This window comes from Strix uralensis, chromosome 7 (genome assembly GCF_047716275.1).
Source record: "Strix uralensis isolate ZFMK-TIS-50842 chromosome 7, bStrUra1, whole genome shotgun sequence".
Classification (NCBI taxonomy): Eukaryota; Metazoa; Chordata; class Aves; order Strigiformes; family Strigidae; genus Strix; species Strix uralensis.
The window spans coordinates 29,162,558-29,186,018 of record NC_133978.1 but is presented as its reverse complement, the minus strand read 5'-3'; the positions used below and the strand labels follow the sequence as shown (position 1 = coordinate 29,186,018).

The window sequence follows — 23,461 nt, the reverse complement described above, 5'->3', positions numbered from 1 at the left end:
CAGTGTTTCCAATAAAGCCTGCGTCCTTCTGGGTCATTTATGCTCCCCACCTGGCTCTGCCGAGATATTTCCTTTTAATGGTCTTTGAAAAACAACAAAATGCACGTGTTATGTTTGAGCACAGCAGCTGGTTTCTGTGTCTGAAGCCATCCCTGAACTACTCAGGACCGTTGTACTGTGCTTGCAGGTTGTGTCAGGGGGCAGGGTGAGGCAGGCCAGAGCATCTGAGGCGCCACCACCCCACAACCTCTCATTTGCTTCATAACCCAGCCCACAGCGCTGGGACCATTGCTCAGGGGGCTCATTCCTGTGCTTGCACCTTGGCTGTCATGAGGGCGGACCCATGCACTGAGGGGCACAAACTGGAGCTCCTACAACCCCAAGATGAATCCCCACTGACAGGGCAGGGCAGTCACTGAAAACAGCGACCTTTTAGGTTTGTGCTAAGTCTGCACTCCTGCCCTGGGCTGTGCCAGTCAGGGAGCCGCACATTGTACCACATTACATACTTTTTACACTCAGTTATTTTAAAAATTCTGAATTGCCCCAGTCACTCAAACATCACTTGTATTGCATGCAAATTTTCCATCAACAAAACAGAGGCCATCTCAGCAAACAAGATTTTATTGTATTTACAGCAGAATTATTACAATATTCTACAGAAAGCCATGAAATCAAATTACTTTTAAAAACAAGACCAAAAAAAAAACCCTGTTGTATGGCTGCTACTGCAAGTTCACTTCCACAAGCTGTACATACAGAGACCCTTAGCCAATTATTCATCCATCTCATGATTTTTGGTTGCTTTCTGTAAGGCAAAAATAACTTGGTTTGCAGTTAACACAAAACATTCAACAAACTGCTGGGACAACACGAGGTTGGAGATGCCTCAGATGCGTGTGCTTTACCACAGAAGACCACCCTGCTCAGGTCTTACAGAAAACAGGGGTATGACAGCTCAACATTACAGACTTCAATGTCCCTTCCTCGTTTCTGTTCTTTCCACCATTTTAGGATTGATGATCAATAAGGAAGAGGCTTTACCACCTAGCTTGGTAATTGTGGAAGATACTTTTGAATATTAGAGCATCTTTGGGTTCAGCCACTCCTGCTTTCAGTACAGTGGAAGCACATGAGCTGCTTTTGATCATGTTCTTATTTAAGAGCTTGTCTTCTTTCTCTGCCACCACTGACTGCCCTAATGCCAGAAGCGCAGAAGTAGCTACAAAAATGAAGAATGGGGATTGAAGCAAGAGAAAGGGGATGGAGAACAACTAAAAGCTCTGCAAGCAATATGGAGAAACACTGTAAAGTTTCTTTTGTCTTCTCCTTCCCTTCATCTGTTCTCATCTTTTGTAAGGCAGAGAAATGACAGGGCATCCTGGCCTTGGCTTGCCTGTGAACGAGGAAGGTCAATTCTCTGACCTTGTTTCGTACCTGCAGTTAAGATGGCAGAAGTCTAGGAATGGGAAACGTGCGTGGACAGAGCAATGCAAGGAAGTTTGAGATCCGCAAATAGATTTTGAAGTAAAATGACCAGATTGTAAATGCTAACATAAAAAGCAGAAAGTTATCTACATAGTGACCACCCTAAATGCTCCTCCCTGCCCTTTCCTCCAATGACCATGTAGTCACTGTCCTCAAAAACTTGCCCCACTTCCCCATGGCAGATTAACCAAAAAGCAACTGCTTATTGGAAGCAACTAGCACTGAGCTTACTGCACATCTAAGTCTGTTCCCAGGTTTTCAGCAAAGATGAATGTTTCTGAGGTCCTAGCTGCTGCAGCTACACAGCAGCTCTGAAAATCAGGCTACCTAAAAATGGATTTAAGTGCCTGAATTTATAAAACCTTATTCAAGTCTTTCCTGTACCAAAGCATCCTTGAAATACTTGCAAGACAGATACTGTTTCAGGTGGAGAACCAACTTAAACTTCCTATGTGATACTGCCATCATAAAAGACATCGTGGTGTGATGAAAGTAATTACATTACTGCTTTGCTTGTCTCTGTCTTAGTTAAGGTGCTAAGTTTCCTATTTATTAAAAAAAAATCAGCAGCATGGAGTTATAACAGAGAAAGTCCTTTGGGACAGAAGAATAATTTTTTAAACCATGTGATTGATTAGATATTGAATACCCATGAATGTAATTTTAAAAGGACATTAGCTTAAAACATTGTCAGGAAAAAAGGATGCAGCTCGGAATGAGTATCAGTGTTTTAAAAGTGATGTGAAAAATCACTCTGAGTGAATGCCACTGGTCAGGACAGTGCAGTACTGCCCCCTCTGAATTTGAATTCAAGATTTTCCTTTAGAAGGTGATAATAAATCAGGATCTATCTAATCAATCATAACCACCTCGGTATCGTATCTTTTCATGCCACATATGCTTCTCATGTATTCAGCAGAGACAGCAGAGTGCTTGGAAAAAGGAACAAACTGTTTTATGGGAATCAGAGAGGAACAAATGCTGGAGTATTCCCCTTCACCAAACAGCAAAGTTCCCCGGGGACTGCAGGAGGCCAAGGGCTGAGACACAGCCCCCTCCCTCCACGGCTGGTAACCCTGCCTCAGACAGCCCCATTCAGGTGAGACTCAGAATTTATTCAAGATGCAGAATCCTGTAAGAACAGGGGCAATGGACCACCTGAGGTTCGGTGAGCCAATGATCTCCTGGGGCTACCGGCAGGGGACTACAAGATCCTGCAAACAGTGCAGTCCTAGTAACTCTTAGGATGAGAGTAGAGCCACTGGCTCCTGTTCTTACAAGGCCCTATCCCAAGACCGCTGACTTAGCGGGCGCTGAAATCTGCTTTCAGAGCTCAGGAAGAACAAGTTGTGAGGTCTGAATCTGTCAGAACCTGTCTGAATCCACAGGCAGTTTTTTTTGTGAGAATCAGTTGTAAATACCAGAGGACAACTAATATATTGCACTGCAATTCATGCATTTTATTGCCTTTGTTCATTTTCCCGTGGACAGTATTTATGATGTAGTGAAACACAAAGGTGAGCAAACACTGATTTGTGGTCGTCTTTTGAAGGGCACGTGGGGAAAATGAGATCTGCCACACACTCAGTAAGAAAGCACATTGTTTTGTCTAAGGAAAATTCACCTAACTACCTTGGAGATGGAGCATCTAATATTTATTAAAGCGAGGTGACATGTGATAACAGAGAGATTGGATTTTGTATCTCAGGAGATCTCTTCCAGGCCTATGTGAAACTAAATTCATTTGAATTGAATTTTCTGACATTGATATAATATTGTACAACTCTCGTGTTCTGCAATACTTAAAACCAATTTTATCAGTCTAAATGTGTAAGTACCCATGCTAGTTCCTGTTACCCCCCAGAAAAACACATTTTCACACCTGCTATCAATTCTCAGCCCAGTTCACAAGGCTGCAAAACTGCTGAACAGTGCTGCACACCTGGAGACCTGACCAAGCACCCGCTAAGGCTTCAGCCGCTACATTCGATTCCTCCCTTCATCACAGAACTCAGTTACTTATTTGTACAATTTACAATGAGATCAGATTGCAGGGGCTTGCGTGAGAAGGATGTTCAAATACAAGATTTAAAAGATTTAGACAGATGTAAACAGTACGCCAATATATATTAGCAAGTTATCACTGAAACTGCCAAAAATGTAAGAAGATTAACATTGCTCTCTGAAGATTTGTATGTGGATGAAGGTAGAGATAATCCAGAAGGAGAAATCTGCCTGCCCTGCCTACTCCCCGAGTAAAGCACTGAGCCTACTTCATACAAAACTGCAAACAAATTCTGTTAAATACAGAGATGAAGATGATTTAATGTTATTTTAGTAACAGTCAATTTACGATGGTGGAGCTTAAAAAGTAAAAGGCCTTCAAAGACTTTTTCACCCTACTGAATAAACAAGTTGAAGAAATTTGCATTTAGCAACATTCTAGAGATATGGTATGTGAATTTACAACAGTACACAATACACATTTATACAATAAAATGCCAGAAATTAAGGCTAGCTATTAAAGTAATTATGCTATCAAAAAGTTACAAAATTTAAATTAAAACATGCATTTTCCAATTTTTTTTTACTGTGCTGTAAATTAAGTGTCTTCATCGAGAAGGTATTGGTTCAATGTCCAAGGATTTCAGCATCCAAGATTTCAACCACATCTGATTAAAGTCCTATGTTAAGAGTTCATTCACATGCATCAATACTGTTCCCATGAAATGAACATCATGTAATCGTCACCAGTTGCGCATTTAATGCAAGCTAGCAAAACAAAACGCTTACAGTTGATACCCAAAGAGACTAAGAAGTCAGGCCTCAAATGACAGAAAGTAAACACTATTTTACAAATTGAACTCCAGCATACCAAAGTACAGCTTACAATACTGTCCTGATATGACTCAAACTCTAACCACCACAAGGAGTGCAGTAAAAGTGACCTACTACAGTTGTATTTCCCTACCAGCTATATGAGAAACATTTCAGACTTTTTCCACTGCAGATCAGTCAGGTAAATAACTTATTGTACATCTATGAACTTGAAAAATAAAAACTGCCTATGTTAGTATGTGGCAACACAAAAGCAAAAAACCCAGATTCATAAAGTAGTTTGTCTATATATTTAACTTAAATCTTTCTATAAAATAAAATGACTAAAATTAAAAAAAAAAATCAAATCTAACACTTCTAACCAAATCAGACTTTAGCCATGGTTATTTATAAATATGACCATCCGCCTCCACTTTTCTGACAGAGTTTAAATGAACAGGCTTTGGTAAGAACAGAAAAATGGCTCTACCCTTTCCAGGTACAGTTAGAGAAACCACGTGCATTTTGCACACCGCTTTCTAAAAAATACATTCTACAGTTTCTCAATTTGTAGAACTAACCACCTGTAATAGCTAAGGAAAATAATAAATTGTGCATTTTAAAGTTAGCATTTCTTTCACCTTTACATATTTTAGTGCAAAATATTTTAGGGTGAGGATTTACAACAAAAATGGCAGTAGCAGCAAGAAATCTTGTTTTGTACAGTAACAACAATGCTAAAGGAGTATTTTTTAAATGACAAAACACTATCCTGTTGCCAGGATTAGCATATCTAAGTGTTTCAGGCACTGTATTAATTAAACTAGCACCCCATTTCATTATGGAACTAATGGACAAAATATGTCATGGAGATCAGCTCAGTTTAATTTATGCCAGAGGTTTCTTTCTGAAGAAGTTGTAAAGGCTTTTGCTTTTACCAATCATGTTTAAACATAAGGGTTTATTTTTCCGAGTATTGGCATGTTCCGAGTAATTAGTTTCAGTCCTTGCTGTGAAGACACTGCTCAACATCACAAAATTTTAAACCTCTCACGGCAGTTTCAGTTGTGGAATTCTCTCGTGGAGAAATCAGACACTTAGAAACACAGTAGCAGAACTAATATTTCATTGTTTAAATGTTCACATGAGAAACCATTTTTTTCAGATCAGAAAGAGTATAATTAATATTTTAGGCTTAAAGTCAAAACCATAGATAACGTACTTTTTGAGACTGAGATAAAAAAAACCACTTACTCTTGAAACATCTGAAGGACATAACATTACCATTATACACCAACACCTTTTTTTCTTTTCTTCCATTCAGAGAAGTAAAGAAACTGATCAGGACACTGATTGTCTCCACTGAAAACAGAAAGCGCTAGGTCCTTTGATGGACACCGCTGATTAAGTCAGGTTAGACAATGAGCATGGAGAATTCCAAATATGAAAAAACCTACAGCAGTTCCCAGAGTTACGACCCAGTGGAGTGAAGGCTGGGGATTGGATAGAATTTGGAAATCCGGCTTTGTGTTGAAGGGTTAAGGCATTCGGATTCTCCAGTCATTTTAAAGAAAACTTCCTGTTCCTGCAGTTTTCTGGCAAATTCTTCTTCCAGCGTCTAAAACGAAAATCAGATTGTCACAGGATTACAAAGCAAAGTACAAGAAACCTATTATACCGGTGACGTATTGTCTGATTTAACATTGCAACTTCACACACCATCACAAAAAAACCCACCTAGCAATTATGAAATTGCAAGACAGTCAAGACACAGCAAGCTAAGCACATCATCTGCCTGGAGGATACTCTCTGAACTGTGTGAAAATCTAGTACTTTCCATTTTAAAACAAAATATAAAACCCAAAACAACCTTCACCACCCCTCTATCTGTTACTTAGCAGTCAATTTTTGTAGTAACCTACTGGCTTTTGAAATATATTCTGAAAACCAGATTTACCTCCAGCTAAGAAGTTTTATATGCAAATAAGCACACACGCACTGCAAGAGGGGACACAGTAAGAGGCTGATAACACACAAGCCTTTTTTGTTGCACAGGCCCTTCGCTCAGCTTTTGCACATTTTTTCTAACATCTTTTATTATTCAGTGAACTACAGCAGCTTTGTACAGTAGTTTGATTCTCCTCCCTTGTGATACTTTCTGTATTGTCTGTATTTGCTAGAATCAACTCCTGATTATTTTCTGATTCATAAACTGCTTCGATTTACCTTTTTTCTTGGTCTCAATTTTTCTCTCCATTCCTTCAGTTCTTGGCTGTGCTCTTCATCTAGTTCTTTGAGCTTCTGAGTCTCATGCTCAACCAGTAGATGGCATTTTTCATTCTTAAAACAAGATAAAGATAATCCTTATGTAAAACTAATTCAGATTAGGCAACTCAACGTTTGTACAGTGACATATGTTGTTCTAATTCTTTTTAATTAGCTTATTCTGTGTAAATAGTGACGTGAATAATTACAAGATAAAAGTATGTTACAAGGCTGCATTATCAAAAGCTGATCTTTACAGCAGAACCAACTGAGATAAGAAATACCCGGTAAATCCAAATATACTGTTGAGTGTCATTAAGGCAGCAGCTGACAGTGTTACTCAAAACTGCATTTCACTGCCTAATAATGTGTTTCAAGGTCATACGGCATTTCTGCTTTGCCTTCTAAAGACAGTTTGTGTGATTTATTAAAATCAATCACATTAAAAAGGGGTCATTTTTCAGAAATATTTCAATTCTTGGTGCCAAGGAGCTGAGACTAACAAATGGGGCTTAGAGAGGAGAGAAATGAGCTTGCAGAAGCAGCTTCAGAATCACCCTGTAAAAAGGAAAAGCATAATCAAACCACACATCAACTTCACATTCCTCTCTAAGGTACACGTGCATCTGCCCTAACTTTCAGAGGACTTTCAAAACATGATAAGAAAAACCTTAAGTATTTGGCTACATCAGATCTTTGATTTTTAAGAGCAGTTGGCAATGGCAGTCTCTAAACCCCATGTTCTTGTTTCTAGGGTTCCAGTCCCAACTGGGTCTGATGCAGAGTACAAAAACACAGGAACAAAAATGACAAGCACTTGGCTAGACCCGAGTGCAGTTAGTGGCCAATTTTTCTCGATGAATCTCAGAGTAGCCCTAATCTGCTCAATTTTACTTGAGCTGAAACTCTCACAAGACTCCCACAGTACTTGGGGATTTACTGACGCCTATTAGTGGCACAGTCAGGGGCTGTTTTTGCAGGATGTAAGAAAGTGAATAGAGTAGAACTAGCTTCACTGGAAGATCTCTCTACGCAAAGGTTATTAGCAAATGATCATTTAATGCTTTAAAACTGCCTTGTGTCCCTGAAACAGGAAAAGCTGATTTAACGATAAAGGAGATCTGGCCTCTGGTACACAGCAGCAACTTTTACAAAATGCATACCAAAACCGACAAAATAGTTCCTTATCACGAGAATTCTAAGGACCTTCCAAAAGCTCAAGTATAAACAGCAGCCTGCACTTTGTAAAAACCCCCTCACTCCATGTATTGCCACAGATGTCTTGCAGGTAATGCCTGGTGCTGCCTACCTCTGTTCTGATTAATGATATTTCAGCAAAATCAGGTTAAAAGGAAATGGTGCCTACAGAAAATAGCACTGGGAACTTGACAGATATTCTAGAAGTGATCATCTGCCTCTGGTTAATGCTCTTTCTGCATTTAAAATAATTTCTCATTATCTGATGTAAGTATATGAATCTGGTTAAGCAGTATACTGCAAGCCTGTGAAAGCAAAGTTGAAAAAAACCACTACACAAATCAGTAAAAATGAAGGAAAAGATGTTTCTGCTGCTTTGCCTGCATCTGTTATTAACCTGAGTCTTCCCACTGAATGTTCATTCAATATCATCTATTTTTAACCTGTAACTGATGCAGTTCTCTGATGTTTGCTTCACACTGCAACTGAAGGTCCCGCATTTGGTTTTCATGTTTCTGATGCTGAGCCAGTCTCTCATTCTTCTGTCTCTTTTCTTCTTGAACAGCAAACTAAAATTAAAAATAAAGATGGTTTATATTGTGCCTCTAGATACAGCAGTTTACATGAGTCAAAAAACTGTATGTAACAGCCTGAATACATACAACCTAACAGCATAACTGAAAAGAATGGTTTTAAAAGATTTAAACAATAACTGTATTTTCTTTATTCTTCCATTTTTAAAATTCTTACAAAGGGAATGCCCTCACAAGTTTTGTCTTATCATTCCATTTCTCCATCCACACTCTAATTTTTCCTTAAAATGCAGACTTCTGAAATTACCTCCCTCTGACGCCAAGTGACACAGCAGCGTTGCTACAAGTGTCGGTTAAGGTTGGTGTTATGCAGCTACAAGAGACTGTACTTTCCAGATTTTTTATCCTTCCAGTGCTCACCATACGAAACCATGATTTGGGACTTTTGTGCATCAGTAGAAAGCAAACCTCTAAACCTCTTCACATCATTCCCTTTTAAAGAATGAGCGAATACCTCCAGTTTTATTCAAAAGCTCACAAAAATCCAGTATTCTTGAAAATATTTCACAGTATCACAGAATGGTTGAGGTTGGAAGGGACCTGCAAAGATCACCCCCCCCACCCCCCCCTCAAAGCAGGGTCAGTTAGAGCAGGACTGTGTCCAGTTAGGTTCTAAGTATCTCCACAACCTCTCTGGGCAACCTCTTCCAGTGTTTGACCATCCTCACACTAAAAAAGTGTTTTCTTATGTTTAAGTTGGATTTTCTGTGCCCACTGCCTCTTATCTTGTCACCAGGCCCCACTGAGAAGTATCTGGCTCCACATTCTTCACTCCCTCCCTTTGGGTACTCATACACATGGATAAGATCCTCCTGAGCCTTCCCTCCTCCAGGCTGAAGCATCCCGCGTATCTCAAGCGTCTCCTCCTATAACAAGACCCACCAGTCCCTCAGACATCTTCAAGGCCCTTTGAGGGACTCACTCCAGTAAATCCATGTCTGCCTTGTACTGGGAAGCTCAGGACTGGACCCAGACGAGTCTCACAGTGCAGAGGGGAAGGATGACCTCCTCTGACCTCATCCAGTGCATCAACCCAGTTTGGTACCATCTGCGAACTTGCTGAGAGTGCACTCTATATCCCATCCTCCTGTTTACATCACATTAAGCATTTACACTATTAAAACAATTTTTATTAATTACCTGCTTAATTTTTTCACGATCTTGGTCTGGAGAGGCTAATGAATTGATTCTTAAACTTTTCTTAAACATAGCCATTCGAGTCTTTGCTTCACTTCGCTGGATTTTAGGCAGTCTCGCTCTTTCCTGAGTTTGTTTGTTCTTTAACTCTTCAATAAGGCGTTGATTATATCTCTGCATTTGTTCTGTTTCCTAAAACATTAATCATATGGAAATGTTACAGAGTAACTATTATGTTAGACTATTTGCACCTCATTTCATCAATAAGCATGCTGTTTGAGTTTACTTCTTTCAACAGAAACCAGTCCCTGTCCGAGAGATATCAATGGGGAGGAGGGGGTCTTCCACTTACTCCAGAGAGCTCTGGATCATGCCCAACTCAGATGAAATTCTCTAATGCTCTAATGAATACATGTATATTTTACCAGTGGTTGTTCAACTCCTGAATTACGTTTAAAAAAGTCTATGTTATTCAAATGCAGAAACTTTTGTGGAACTGAACTTCCACTACTGCAGTTGTGAAGGGTCAGTGTGTTGCAAAAGCTGGTGAAAGCAACTGTCGTCATGGCAATAAACCAAACCATACAGAAACAAGCCTTCAGTGGAGGCTGCTCATGCTCCAATCACCAAGGAGATCCAACAGTTTCTCTCTTGGGTTTACATTTTCAAAAACTGAACTATTCTGTTTCGTGTATTCTATAAAAAACAAAATGCCTTGTGGAAAATAAGTGTTGTCTTCTAGGCTTTTATAGGATTTAGCTATAAAGAAACAGTTGTCAGCTACTTGCCCAAAAACTAATCCAGTTCATTCTGCTCATTTAATTCTAGAATTATTTGCTAATGAGTAGATTTATTTACAGACAAGTCAAAACTCTTTTTGGTGTATAAGCAGAATTCAGTGTTTTTAATAGAGAAAGATTGATGTTGTGGTTGGGTGGGTTTTTTTAAGAAACAAAAGGGAAAACTATGACCACTTATACTTCAACATGTTACTAAGTTATTAAAGTAAGATTATTGAGATTTTTTTTATTTCAACAAAACATATACAGCTTCAAAATACCTGTGTGGGTCTTCCCTGTGCAAGCAAACAGCAACCAGTAGAGATCATAAGACTATTTGACAAAAAACCCGGGATATTATAATACACAAAATATGCAAAAACGTCAAAATCAACACTAACTTTTTCATGCCTCTTAAGCAGCTGGTGTCTCTGCATGAAGTACTGATCTTTGAGTTGCTGTTTGAGGAGCTGATGCTTCTCTTGTAGATGTCGCTCTTCCAGCTCCCAGATTGCAGCTTCGCGAGCTGGAGAAAAGCCAAAGGAAGTGCTTCAGAAAGTGCAATACAATACTTTCTGATCTACCTGCTAGTGCATGTTTAGAAGTGGCCTACAAGTGCCTTTTAAGAACACTGCATAACACATAGCATATGTTTTTACTACAGTTCTTAAATTTCATAAATTTAAGAGAGACTATTGCTTTATTAAAATACAACACAAATGTCTGCTTTCAAAGAGAGAGTCTGATGCTGGATACCTCTCATGAGCTGCTGTTTGTTGTTGAGGAAATCTCGTTCTATAGTGGCTAGTTCTGTCTTCTGCTGCTGAATAATTTTCTTCAGAGATGCATCCAGTTCTTGTTGCTGCTTCTGCACAAATTCTTGCTCCTGGTAAAAACCAACAGAAGTAAATTAAATTGTGTTCTTCTAACCACACTTTAATGAAACTCCCAGTTCTCTCAGCATTAGCTATATAAGAAAACAAATACACCTATGAAAATTTGAGCTAACATGCCTTGGCTATAAAATTATGCATCTCTTGTATTTTTGATGTAGAGAGTAAGTAAGAGTATATTTACTGTTTAAATAATACTTCATAAATAAGTCCAAAGGCAACAAACTAGCGGGCAATCTGCGATTCATTCCATCTCGTCTCTCCTCAAAACAAGCTGCAGGTTCAAATGTAGCAAAGACAAGTACTCAAAATCAAGGTTAATTATTCATGGATGTAAGAAAATAAAAATATGTATGGTTATTTTGCTTTGGATTATTAGTTAAAGGCTATTTATTTATACAGTAGCGTTTTAGATTTGTGTCTCAATCTTGAGTGGCTTATCTTGTCATGAACGCAAAGATCCCGAGGTTGGGAGTTCTGCAAGACTGCTGTGAAGACACCCAATGGCTTCTGCAGGAACTGCACTCTGCAGGACTTGAAAGCCTGTCACAGCAGAGCTCAGCCGGCTCCTCGCAAAGCGATTCGCCATCTGCCTGATGCAGTCCCCATATCACCTGCATCTTCCCCTTATCCAGGGTGTATCGCTCTGTTGCATCACATCATGAAAAGCAGGCAGCAGTAAGAATCCCCCTCCCATGCCCCAAGACCATACCGTTGCCTTTCTTTTTGCAACTATCAAAAAAAAAAGCATCTACAAGCATGCAAGCATGCACACACACACTCTTTAAGAACAAGAAATTAAAGCAGATGTTTCTACCATGATATAAACGGTCAAAAGAAAGGATGATGACAGTGTCCTATCAGAGCCAAGGTGGGCAGCTGAAGCATTTGCTGTTATACGTAACAAAGCAACGTTAAAGATGGTCTACTGGAAGGGAGATGGGATGAGGCAGGAAAACAGTATTGGGCTACAGATGATCAGTGGAAGGGTCTCCTGAGCTATGTATATTTACTTTTTCACTGAACCTGTGCTACTTGCTAAAAAAGTTGTCAGCAAGGTATGGAATTAAATGTTCATTAAAAGTACTTTTTATTATGATCAGGACAACACTGGTTTTCATCTTCACAAAGTTATTAATATATGAGGCTTTCATCTCTCCCAGTGGACAACAGAGTTACACTTAGACAGGTAACAGAAAGCCAGAGGTGGAGTAAGTTGACAGTGACAGACCTGAGGGTACAAAAAGAACTGCATGGCCATGTCTGTAAATGAAGTCAGACATACCTAATCAAATATGTGGACTGTTGAAAAATACTGTCCTGTTTCCCTCTCTAGGTGAAAAGGATAAGAAAACTACAAGTTTATTATTCTGAGGGTACAGATGCATAATTAACACGGTGTTTAATTTGCCAGGAATTTTCTGATTGGAGGGCGTGGGGGGAAAGCTGTTCCAGTGTAGTCATGGTCAAAAAGCAATTATGCTTGAGCTTTACTCAATCATCAAAACATCATTGCTGCTCTCTCTACATGGTAAATCTTAAGAAGTTTTATAATTGCTAGCACTGTAAGATAAACCAGGCAATCTCAGAAAACACTCTAGCCTTTCCACTTCCCACATCTACTCAAGTATCACATATAATAAAGGTCACAGACTTTACTAAAGAACATGTTGAGTGGTTAAAGGGCAGACACTGCAAGGCAGTCCACCTTTTCAAAATTATCACTTGGTTTTGCTCAGTAAGTATCTTAAAATAAACTCACGTATCTTTAAAATACATTGTTTCACTGCACACACAGCATAGAAGTCACACATTGTTTCTCACATGTGCTGAACAAGTAATAAACACCAGAGAACAGTATTATATTGCATTTGTGTGAAACTTCAGTGTCTTGCCCAGAGTTAATAACTACTGTAATTTTTATCTTTTTATCGTGAATAGTGTATAATTACATAAATTTGTGCTAACTAGTTTAGAGAGAACTGTGACACTGATCAGCACATATGAGCAGAAGGAGAAGAGAAAACACGCATCTGGAAAATTAGGGAAATAAAACTTTTGTTGTTTTGCATACTAAGACTTACATCCTGCATTTGTGCGTTGAAAAGTGTACATGAAGACAACTGAAAAGACTGAATCATAACCTGAGCAACGCCCTGTGGGACACAATGTACTTCCTATGTCATAATATAATGAAATATATTTCTGTTCTTAAAAAAAAGAAGAAATTAGATCTGCTGTTCATTAGTAATATACATTTAAAATGGCAAGGCTAATCACACAAAAGTAGTCACTGACAGGAGCTCTAGATACTTAGCATTCCAAGTACGGATATTTCACCTTTACAATTGTCTCTTTCACCTCTCTTACCTTCACAAACTGAAACCAGCAAAGGAAACCAACTAAGTTACTACAAAGGTTTTTCATTGTTGCCTCAAAAAGTTCAGAGACAGGTATCCTTGGTATGGGGAGAGCACTGCAACTCAATCACATTCTACCCTGGGAAATCCTCTCTTGAATTAAACATGTAATCGAATAAAGTTGCTATTATTTTCTACTAGGTCACTCACATAAACATTTAATCTCTAACTTAATCAATCCAAACCTGCTCTGTTTTGGTGCAAACTCACTCTGTACAAGCTGTGGCCATCAAAAAGTCAGTATTCTTCTACATTGTTCTAAATACTAGCCCCCTTTCTAGCTGGGTCATATAAAAGAAGCAAGTCTGAAGGCGTAAAATTATAGATGTCTTGTAAAGTTTCCATACACCTACACTTTGACATTTAAATAACTTCATTTTACCTCATCTGTTCTGCTTACAAGATGCTTCTTGCTTATGTATTATACACATTTTCCTCCCCTGCACTTATATTGCTCAAAACTTACTTCTGACTGTAACCTTTATAATGTGATGGACCTACGGGGTACTTACCATTCATAAAAGCACTGTAAATAAACTTGCCGTAGAAAAATACCATTCGTTTTTGGTACATCCTACAAGTTATTATGCTTAACAGCACAAACGTGAAAATGCTGCTCCTACATTTCTACACAGTATATTCTATGGGATGTGATATGACAGTGCTTGAAGAAAGAGAGCAGTATGTAGGGTTAGTCTGAGTTAAGTTCCATATTCACTCAACAACAACAAGAAGTGACATCATCAAGCTGTGTGAATACTGCTGCCTTTTGTATTTTAGTAGCTTGAAGCTGCCGTTGTTACCTGAGCATGCTGGCTTTGTGCAAGCTCCTCTTTCTTGCGTTTCATGAGCTCTTTTCTCAGCTCTTTTGGTGCTTTCTCCACTTCACATAAAACCTACAGTGTATATAAGCATGCAGAAGGTGGCGAAAAGTACACTTTTTCTCCACAGCAAGCATTACTGTGAATGTAGGACATGCAGGTCAAGCACTAGAGGTACTGGGAAGCATGCATTACTTCAGTGGCAGGGATGTTAGTTTAGTGAAAAGAGCTTAATGAAAAGAGAAGGAACAATATGTGCTTTATGTATGCCAGCGCAGTGCAGAAAGGAGGTATATGCCAGCCTCTTTTTGCATGCAAATACTGCCCAGTGCTCACAGAAATGGCAGTCTCCTGCTTGAGTTTTCATGCAGCAGCTAGAATAGTCAATAGTTAAGAAAACCACCACCTGCAAAAGTGGTATTTTCTTGAAGTGCTATGGCAAAAGGACTACAGGAGTATGTTTACCTCATGGTAAAGCTGTAAAAAAAGGTTGGAAGTTTAAAATAACTTCCACTGAAAACCAGCTATTTCTGACACTGTCTCAAACACAAATTTATAAGATGCCATTATTAGTGTCTCCAACCATAAATGACATCTACACAGGCTATGCCTTTAAAATAAACATAAAGCAAATAAAATATTAATTGTTTGTAAGTGTTTGGTTCTGAGGAATTTAAAAGCAAAGCCCACCAATAACTAAGTATGTTTTCAAGAAACTTTTCATGACACACATGCTGGAATGGAACGTGTTTCAGTCCAAGGTGCATCAGACTAGATTAGTAGAAAGATTCTAAATATAACCTGGCTAAATCAACTGACTATTAATCTGTTAATTTTGTTGATGTGATTTACATTTTTATCATTCTTAAAATTGCACACTCCAATATAGCACGGGTAGTTTTTAGAGCACCAGCTGCATATTCCTTTGAACTGTAAATCGCCTTCTTAAGCTTTAAATACAAAACTATGCACCCAAAAACAAATGCCTGTTTGTTTAATAGTGGAAGCATCATCAGAAAACAGAGTCCAAATCACCACATGCTATTCCTGTTTCCATGAAAGAACTGCTTTTAGCTCAGAGAAATGCGTAAAATTCTTCCCGCTTTCCCATGTAGGACCCAATCACCAGTAAACAGAGAGAGACTCAAAAATGCAAGAGGTACCGCAAAAGAAAAAAAAAGTTATTTACATATGAGCACATGGTTCAAACTGAACACAACTTACATTTTTTTATGCACTTTTGTACTACAGGATCACTCTATGCAAAAGCATGGATAGTACAGATTTCTAAAGAAATCTCTGTGAGTCTAGTAACTATTGGAGCAAACACTAGAGCTATTTATATACAAACGAGCACTACGTAATTGATCTGAAAATGAAATAAAACAGCTTTTACGATGCAAAATCCATGTGAAAACACATCACCTTCTCTTACTCTAATGCAAGCAAATTAATGTCAAATGTCATTCATTTTGCCTTAACTGTATGACATGTATGAAATTACTGTAAAATATTTTAGGTTATCCAGACTTTTCGCTCCTGGCTTTCCTTTTTGAGTTAAAAAACTGAATCTGCTGTCACTTCATATAAAGAAATTCTAAGCAATGCCAGTGCACATTCAATAAAAATCTAACAAATTAACAAAAAAACCTCTAGAATTTAAGTGGTCCTCAGTAGTAATCAAGACCATATTCTTTTCTTTGAAATTCTAATTTGATGAGTATTTACTCAGTCGCTATAGATGGACTTGTTTAAAGTAGAAATCTCAAGTATTTTTCACAATCTTTAAGAAAATACTTTTTCTTGATTTAATATTTGAGAGAAAATATATTTTACTAAAGATTCTGTTAAAAGTAAAGTCTTCTAACTTGGTAATGTTTTCTAGATTAAATCAATACCTACATCTTCCTGTTAGCTGTTTGTATTTCACTTTAGGCAATAAAACAAAAACACAGACTGCTAGTAACCCTTCCACAACTCAGTATAGCACATGAGGTTGACGAGGCTTCTGGGAGACCTAATCTCACCTGTTTGCTATGCCCACACTTCTTAATTTCTATATTATCATCATTGTCTCTTACCTCCTTTTTTTTGTTCTTCAGCATGTTCTGGAATTTGGACAATTCCTTCTCCTGTTCTGCTTTGATGCGTTTTGCTTCATCTCGTAAACGATTTGTGTGTTCCTGTTCCAAGCGCTCTATTGTCTGTTTCTGCTGTTTTTCTAGATTTTCTATTTCTTGATCATACTGTCGCTTTTTACTCTGTAAAAATAATTTGGCATCTTGTTTAAGAAAACTAAATTCTGTTCAGTGAAGTGCTGTACCACAGCAGGGGATGGCCATGATGAACTGTTCTGGCAGGAGAGTTCTAGCATACGAGCTGGGCACACCACAATGGAAAATATTGCCATTTATTAACAAGAATGAAAACTTAGCTATAGCCATCATAAAAGGAAACACCTGATGGCTCCAAGTAGTATTCTGCCTACTCCATCAAGAGGTCCTATTTTAAGAGCACCAAAATCCAGAAACTCACTGTCATTTCCTGTTCAAAACGTCTGTACATCTGTTCTCGCTGTTGCAAAAGCTTATTACTGAGTTGCTGTTGGGCTCTCTGCTCCTCTTTCTGAAGAAGTCTTAGCTCTCTTAGCTCTTGACGTCTAATAATGAAAAAGAACACTTAATATTGATTACAAAATTACAAAAGATGAAAAACGCATCTACAACTTGGGTCCAGTAAAACTAGATTTGAATTCATTGTCTTATTAAGGAACACTTTACATTCCTTTCTACTAACAAAATAATTGAAACTAATCCCCAAATATTACAGAAATAAGATCATTAGCTTCCTTCTTTTATTCAAAGAGAAAAAAATTAGCTGCTAACCTCTTCTAAATTTTACTTTTAAAAACACTTACCGTAGAAATCGCATTTCTTCACTTTTTGAGTCATTTTCAGTAACTATTTTTGATGTGGTTACACTCACTTCTACTCCATCAACAACAAACTTCCGAGTTTTCTTTAAAGTTTTCTTCTGTCTTCTAGTTTCCTGAATAAAGTATTGGTAAGTTATCCTTTCCTTATTTAAGTTACATCCTTTTTTCCCTTTTTTATTAAGATTAAATTACTTCAAATACTTCTGTGAAGTCCTACCATATAAAAATCAGGAGTTCCTCTCGCTTATCAGGTACCTTACTGATCAAGTGAGAACTTGAAAAATTCTAATGCGCTGAAACTTTCTCTAGTCAGCAAAGGAAAACTAATTATTGGTCATCTAAATTGACAGAAGGGAAAAAAAAAAATCTAGATAAACCCTGAACAGAACTGATGCAGTTTTATTTTCGAGAGCTGAAAACAGTTGCAATTCTTTGCTTTTGACCATAATTTTACCAGTCACCAAAAAAGATATTTAATTCTGAAAAACAGTACTGAAACAGAATAGCAATTTACTCACCTACTTACTTCTGCTTTGGCAATAAATTAAATTAGCAAGTTGGTGGTTTTTATTCATTTATATTAGTCAAAAATCATGTGATGATCTTTCCAACAGAACCGGAGAAATCTAATTTCTCAGAGCTGCTGTTGTTTCATCAGAAGAGAAGAGACACCCCAGCTGAAACTGTGTCTCCACTGTGTTATGACTACAGCAAACACATTCAAGTCACGCTTAGCACAGCTATGCCAAGCTATGATTTTTGTTTGGGGTGGGGTTTTTTGTTGTTGTGGTTGAGTTTTGGGTTTGGGGTTTTTTTCTTCAAACCCATGGTTACACAATTACTGTAATAGTATGGCTATAATCATATTAGTATAAAGATATAAATAAAGTTAATAATCTGGAATGTGCTTCCTCTGAATAAGCTCATTCATACTGGCATAATTGCATCGATATACTACAAGCATGGGAGTACACTGTTCGGAATAAACCTGAGAGACTGTCTGCCTTAGCTCTTCTAAATCTAACCAGAGAGAGAGAAGAGGGAAGGGACAGGAACTCAATATAAGATTAGATGTTATAAGAGATTTGTCCTGTTAAACAGGGATTCTGTGCAGAGTAAGGCACTGAACTAGTCTTCTTGAATATCAGCTCTGAACTACAACCATTCACAAATCTCCACCTTTAGTATTGTTAGAGTTCCTGTTATATGCTAGTCTACATTTTCTAAATACAACTATGCAATAAAATGAGAAAATAATTAGCAGCTCTGTAGCTTCTAGCTTTGCTGCATAACTGCCCAAAATCCAGACATGCAATTTTAGAATACTTCGGTTTCTACAAAGTTTTATATTCCACACTGTCATACTAGTTTCTCACCAAATAATTTTGTTTGTTGCAAAGGTGAAACTTGCAGATAGTATTAGGGTCACACATAAAATCACATAGGATTTTATATAAAAGTATATGATTACTTATACTTACCTGTAAAGATATTGATCCTGTCTCTTTGTTTTTACTAAGGAAACTAGAAATTGACAAGTTCAAATCAATGCTGCTGTTATCAGCCGTAGAACCAGTGCCTGAATCTGCATCGTTTTCCTTCAAATTCTCCGATTCTAGCTGCTGTAAAGTTTCAGTATTGTCTTGATTATCTGTTTTGACTTTCTCCTCATTTTCTTCAGTGCTAATACTAATACTGGGGACTGGAGTGACTTCAGAGTCATCAGCTTGTTCACTGACAGTATCTTGAAGCTTATTCTTCATTATTTCATCAGAAGCAACTTCCAAATGTTCTTTGTCTATCTGAATATTGTTTTCCTGGATATTCTCAGGTCTGTGCTTTTCTGAATTTTGGTCCATATCAGTCATTTTATCTACCACTTTATTAGAAATATCCTCAGGCTTGCTCTGTATTACCTTCTGGTCTATGTCGTCTTTTCCAGAGTCCTTGACCTCCGTTTCCTCCATGCTGTTTATATTACTAATATCTTCATTTTCACTTTCTGCCAGTTTCTTGTCTACTTTGATTGCTTTATCTTGGCTTTCCGATAGAGTTTCTTCGGAGCTCATTATCTCATGGACCTGCTTAGCCTGGCTTTCTACTGGCTTATCCTCCGTCACAGGTATTTTATCCCCATCACTAATCTGTGTTTCAGCAATACCACCTATCTCCCTAATGTTGTCAATTCCATCCTTTACTAGTTCCTTTTCTTCAGCCACTTTATCTGCAGCATTAGGTAGAGTTTCTGTAGTGGTGTCTATTATAATCGCCTCTTTCTGAGCTTCGTCTTTATCTTCCTTTTGCTCTGTAGTATCTTCTGCAGGGACCTCTTCTTCCTTACTTTCTGAGAGATCTCTTCTGTTCTCCTTCTCTTCTTTTTCACCAGTTTCCCTAGAAATGGCTTCTTCAGTTTCTACACTATTTTCAGTTGTAGGTACTATTTTCAGTTTATTATCTTCCGTCTGTTCACTTCCCATGTCATTTTCTTTCTCTATTTTTAGGTTGGGTTCATCCTTTATTTCTGATTCTGTTACCACATCAAGTTCTTTCCCTCCTTTCTGGGGTTCTGTATCTTTATGTGCTTTTTCCAGGCTTTCTGTATTCTTTTCAGCTGGCACTATTTTGCCTTGCTCATCTTCACCACTTGGCACAGAACCATTCTGCACTTTCATATCACTAACAGTAGTATCACATATGTTATCAGCTGTTTTCTTAAATTTAATGTCCTCAGATTCATCTCCAGTTGTTTTGTCATCTGGAAGTAGAGTGCTGGCTTTGTCCTCAATTGCATTACTTTCTGTTTTCTCAGAAAGAGATTCCAAAACAGAAGCATTCTGTGAAAGTTTATCCTCTTCAGAGCTGGCAATACTAAGGTCAGAGGATGCACGCTTCTCTGCAGGTAACTGCTAAAAATTTAAAGGAAGAAAAGTATTTAATCATTTTCTAACTTAATTAAAGTACAGTTCTACTGATGAATACCTGAATAGAGATTAATATGTATTTACAGGCAGAGTTATATGAATTTGATAATCTCGGAGTACTTCACTTGGTTTTACCACAGAACAAGTGTATGAACTGCAGACAGGCTCTGAACAGAACAGTTTCACAAGAACTCTCTTCCAGCTCTGGTAATTTAATAAAACACACTGTGAGTGAAGGAAAGGGATCATGGTCAGCCCTCTGCCTCACGCTTAACAGAGTCTTCAAGAGGCTTTTCCCAATCACGTTGTTTTTTTGTTTATTAGTTCAGCTCCCTGGTAGTCCCAGCTACAGTTAGTTGGATTTGAAAGACACGTCTTTGTGCCAGTTTGGCTAGGAAGAAGCTGTGTAACATTAGTTACTGCAGCACTGATAAAATGCAACAGTAAGACCTTCTTCTGCTTCATCGAAAAGAATATATTTCCCTGTGCTCTTTGTTAATAATGCCTGAAGTTTTTTTGGTCTGTTTTTTAATCACTGTGAAACTCCATTAAAATGGTGAAGGGCTCCAGCAGATCTGATTCAGTGGCAATACGGAACTAGAATAGAAACAGTTACGTAACTGTAGAAATTGCTGCTGCTGGAATATGAATGAATGTTATCAAGTTACATACAGACATACAAAAGAATATACCAATAAAATATAATTTTAACCATAACTGTCCTTTCATTCTTCAAAGTGATTGCGATATCCCTCTGTCTATATTTACTGTCAGAACCCTGTAATTTGCAGATCAGGCTTCTGATTTGCCATTGGGAACATACTAGGTTAGTTATCATAAGCAAGCATGGGTTTGATCGCGCCATTTCCTACCTTCATGTTTTCCTAAGCATATAGACAATAATTCCCTTTAAGTCAAAGGTGCATTTAAAAGATTTCTTCACGTAATAGTTCTGGAAGCCTAGTGCTGATCTCCAAGAAGTTTTTAAAACTACCACAAGTAAATAATGTAAATGCATCTACCTCACAGTTTCCTAAACTGTTGCTTATGCAGAGACACTTAATTGAGTAACAGGGTGGACTTCACTCCAACCCTCCTGGGGACTGATGGCTTAGCAGCTGATCAGCGGAGGGAGGTGGTAGGTGATGCCTTAGTAAGTCCTGGAGGAAGTTGGTGGGAATGCATACTTGGAGATCTGCTGGGGTGGACAGGGAAAGTGGTATGAAGGCCAGGGGATGGGACTAGGGTGGTGAGGGGTGAGGAGGAAATGGAGGCATGGTTCTTGTGCACATGCATTTTGGTAATAGCAGCTACTGGTGGTACTGGTCACCGTCCCTGTTTATAGTGCTTGAGCCAGTTAAGTCAGACAGCACACTACCTGTATACTCTGCAACCTAGTACCATATCACTGAACTTCACGGCTTTGCCCTTTGAGAAACTGAATTTGCATTGTAAGATTCTGAAGCATCTTTAGAAATACATTCATAAATGCAAACCTGTCTTGGTAGAATATAGGGTTTTTTGTGTTTGGTTTTTTCCTTGACAGCCATACTGTAAAATCACAAACTTATAGCATAATGGTGACATACCTGCCTTAATGTTTTAAGCATCCTATGGAATACAAATATATGTTTAATTGTTCATCTAGTTATTTTGACTTAAAACTATTTATATAAAAAATAAGTATGTGATTTTTAAAATCTATACTACATACACATGCAAAAATAAATGAAGATAATATTATTTATTAAATAATATTCTTTATTATTAGTTCTTAAGGAGTTTAAGAACATGCTGATTTTGAAAATGCTGACTACTTATTTTGTAATAAGGTTAGAGTATGTTTATGTTGTTATTCTTAGAGGACTTGATGCAAAAGTTGGGTAGTACATCAGAAACCGAGCTCTCCATACGAAACTGGTGATTGAAACTAGTCGCATATTTAAAAAAGCAAATTTTAAAAAGTTAATTTAAAAAAGTAAACTGACCAGAGAATTTTCTGTTTCTTCTTCTTCATCCTCATCTTTACCATCTTCAACTTCTTCTGTAACTTCAGCCTTAGCTTCTGCAATCAATTCCCTTATTGGTTTATTGGAAGTAACGGTAACAAATGGATGCTTGTGAAAATAAAAAATAAGCACAATATTAAGTGCTGACTTCATTGTATGCAGTAGGAAAATCATAACTTGCAAGAAATATAGCTTCAGAGAAATGCTACTTTGATTCTTTCAAACTTGAAGATTCACAGTTAACATTAATCATAACTGTCCTAACGTATTTTTTCCTGCAGAAGTTTTAAAAATCAAGACATTTGTATTCAAATATACTGTGTAAGTAGTCTAACAACTTGTTAAAAATACAAATAATTCATTTATACTGACATGTTTCACAATCCAAAGAATGGAATTAGAAAGATTTTTTTAAAGGTTATTTTTCCTGGAAACACGTTTAACTTCTTTTCAGTTCCTCAGTTAAATTATTTCCTGATAAGCTTTATCTAGAAATATTCTTTCTAGAAAAACCCTGCTTTGCCTTTAGAACAATTTTTCCTAACAAGAACACAGAATTCTACATTTTTCTTTAAGAAGAAACAGCTACCTCTTCTTCTACTGTGTGAATCTTCTCTCTGCTTGGCCCTGCTGCTTATATATATTCAACATATGCCAGATGTATTCTGGATAAAGTAAATGTGTGCTGACGTTAAACAGACTCAAACATACCTAGTCACATCTACTCCTGTTTAGCTATTCTGCAGTGACAGCATTACAGAGGAAGGCTGAGCACTAAAGCTTTTAAAACACCTGTCAGCAATTGATTACTTATGTAAATATCTCCTTCCTCAGTTAGAAGTATCAAAGTATAAATACCTATGCAAAGTAATTAGTTACATTACATCAAAATAAGTAAACAAATAATTTGATCTGCATTTGGTATCATTTAATCAGATTTTACCAAATAAGGAACAACGCAACAACGTTAAAAACAGACTGTGTATGAACACTTAATTAGAAATTATTTAAATAGTTACTGTAATACTGCTCTGCTTTTGGAAAATACAAAATATGCTTGCCTTTAAACAACAGTTCTGAACAATTAACTCTTCCTACCTGTAGAAGTTGAGTTGCACTCCACCTTGCATCTACATTCTTTTCCAAACATTTCTTCAGAAAATCTTTAAAATCTGATGACCTACAC

General features: G+C 37.6%; 1 protein-coding gene across 3 annotated transcripts in view; it reads right to left on the bottom strand.

The window, feature by feature from the left end:
• Positions 1-608: 608 nt before the first annotated feature.
• Positions 609-23,461, bottom strand: part of SLK (STE20 like kinase) — a 51,932-nt gene continuing 29,079 nt past the window's right edge. The window contains exons 7-19 of one of the 3 annotated variants that reach the window (XM_074875225.1): positions 23,374-23,455; positions 22,255-22,383; positions 18,827-20,251; positions 17,328-17,458; positions 16,946-17,069; positions 16,492-16,671; positions 14,393-14,485; positions 11,033-11,162; positions 10,678-10,802; positions 9,501-9,689; positions 8,211-8,336; positions 6,532-6,645; positions 609-5,923 (exon numbers count right to left, since the gene is read on the bottom strand). In XM_074875225.1, coding sequence (XP_074731326.1) covers positions 5,777-5,923; positions 6,532-6,645; positions 8,211-8,336; positions 9,501-9,689; positions 10,678-10,802; positions 11,033-11,162; positions 14,393-14,485; positions 16,492-16,671; positions 16,946-17,069; positions 17,328-17,458; positions 18,827-20,251; positions 22,255-22,383; positions 23,374-23,455 — 2,995 coding nt within the window. In that variant the 3' untranslated portion in view covers positions 609-5,776. The remainder of the gene's footprint in view (positions 5,924-6,531; positions 6,646-8,210; positions 8,337-9,500; positions 9,690-10,677; positions 10,803-11,032; positions 11,163-14,392; positions 14,486-16,491; positions 16,672-16,945; positions 17,070-17,327; positions 17,459-18,826; positions 20,252-22,254; positions 22,384-23,373; positions 23,456-23,461) is intronic. The other 2 variants (XM_074875226.1, XM_074875227.1) reach the window with 2 other exon arrangements.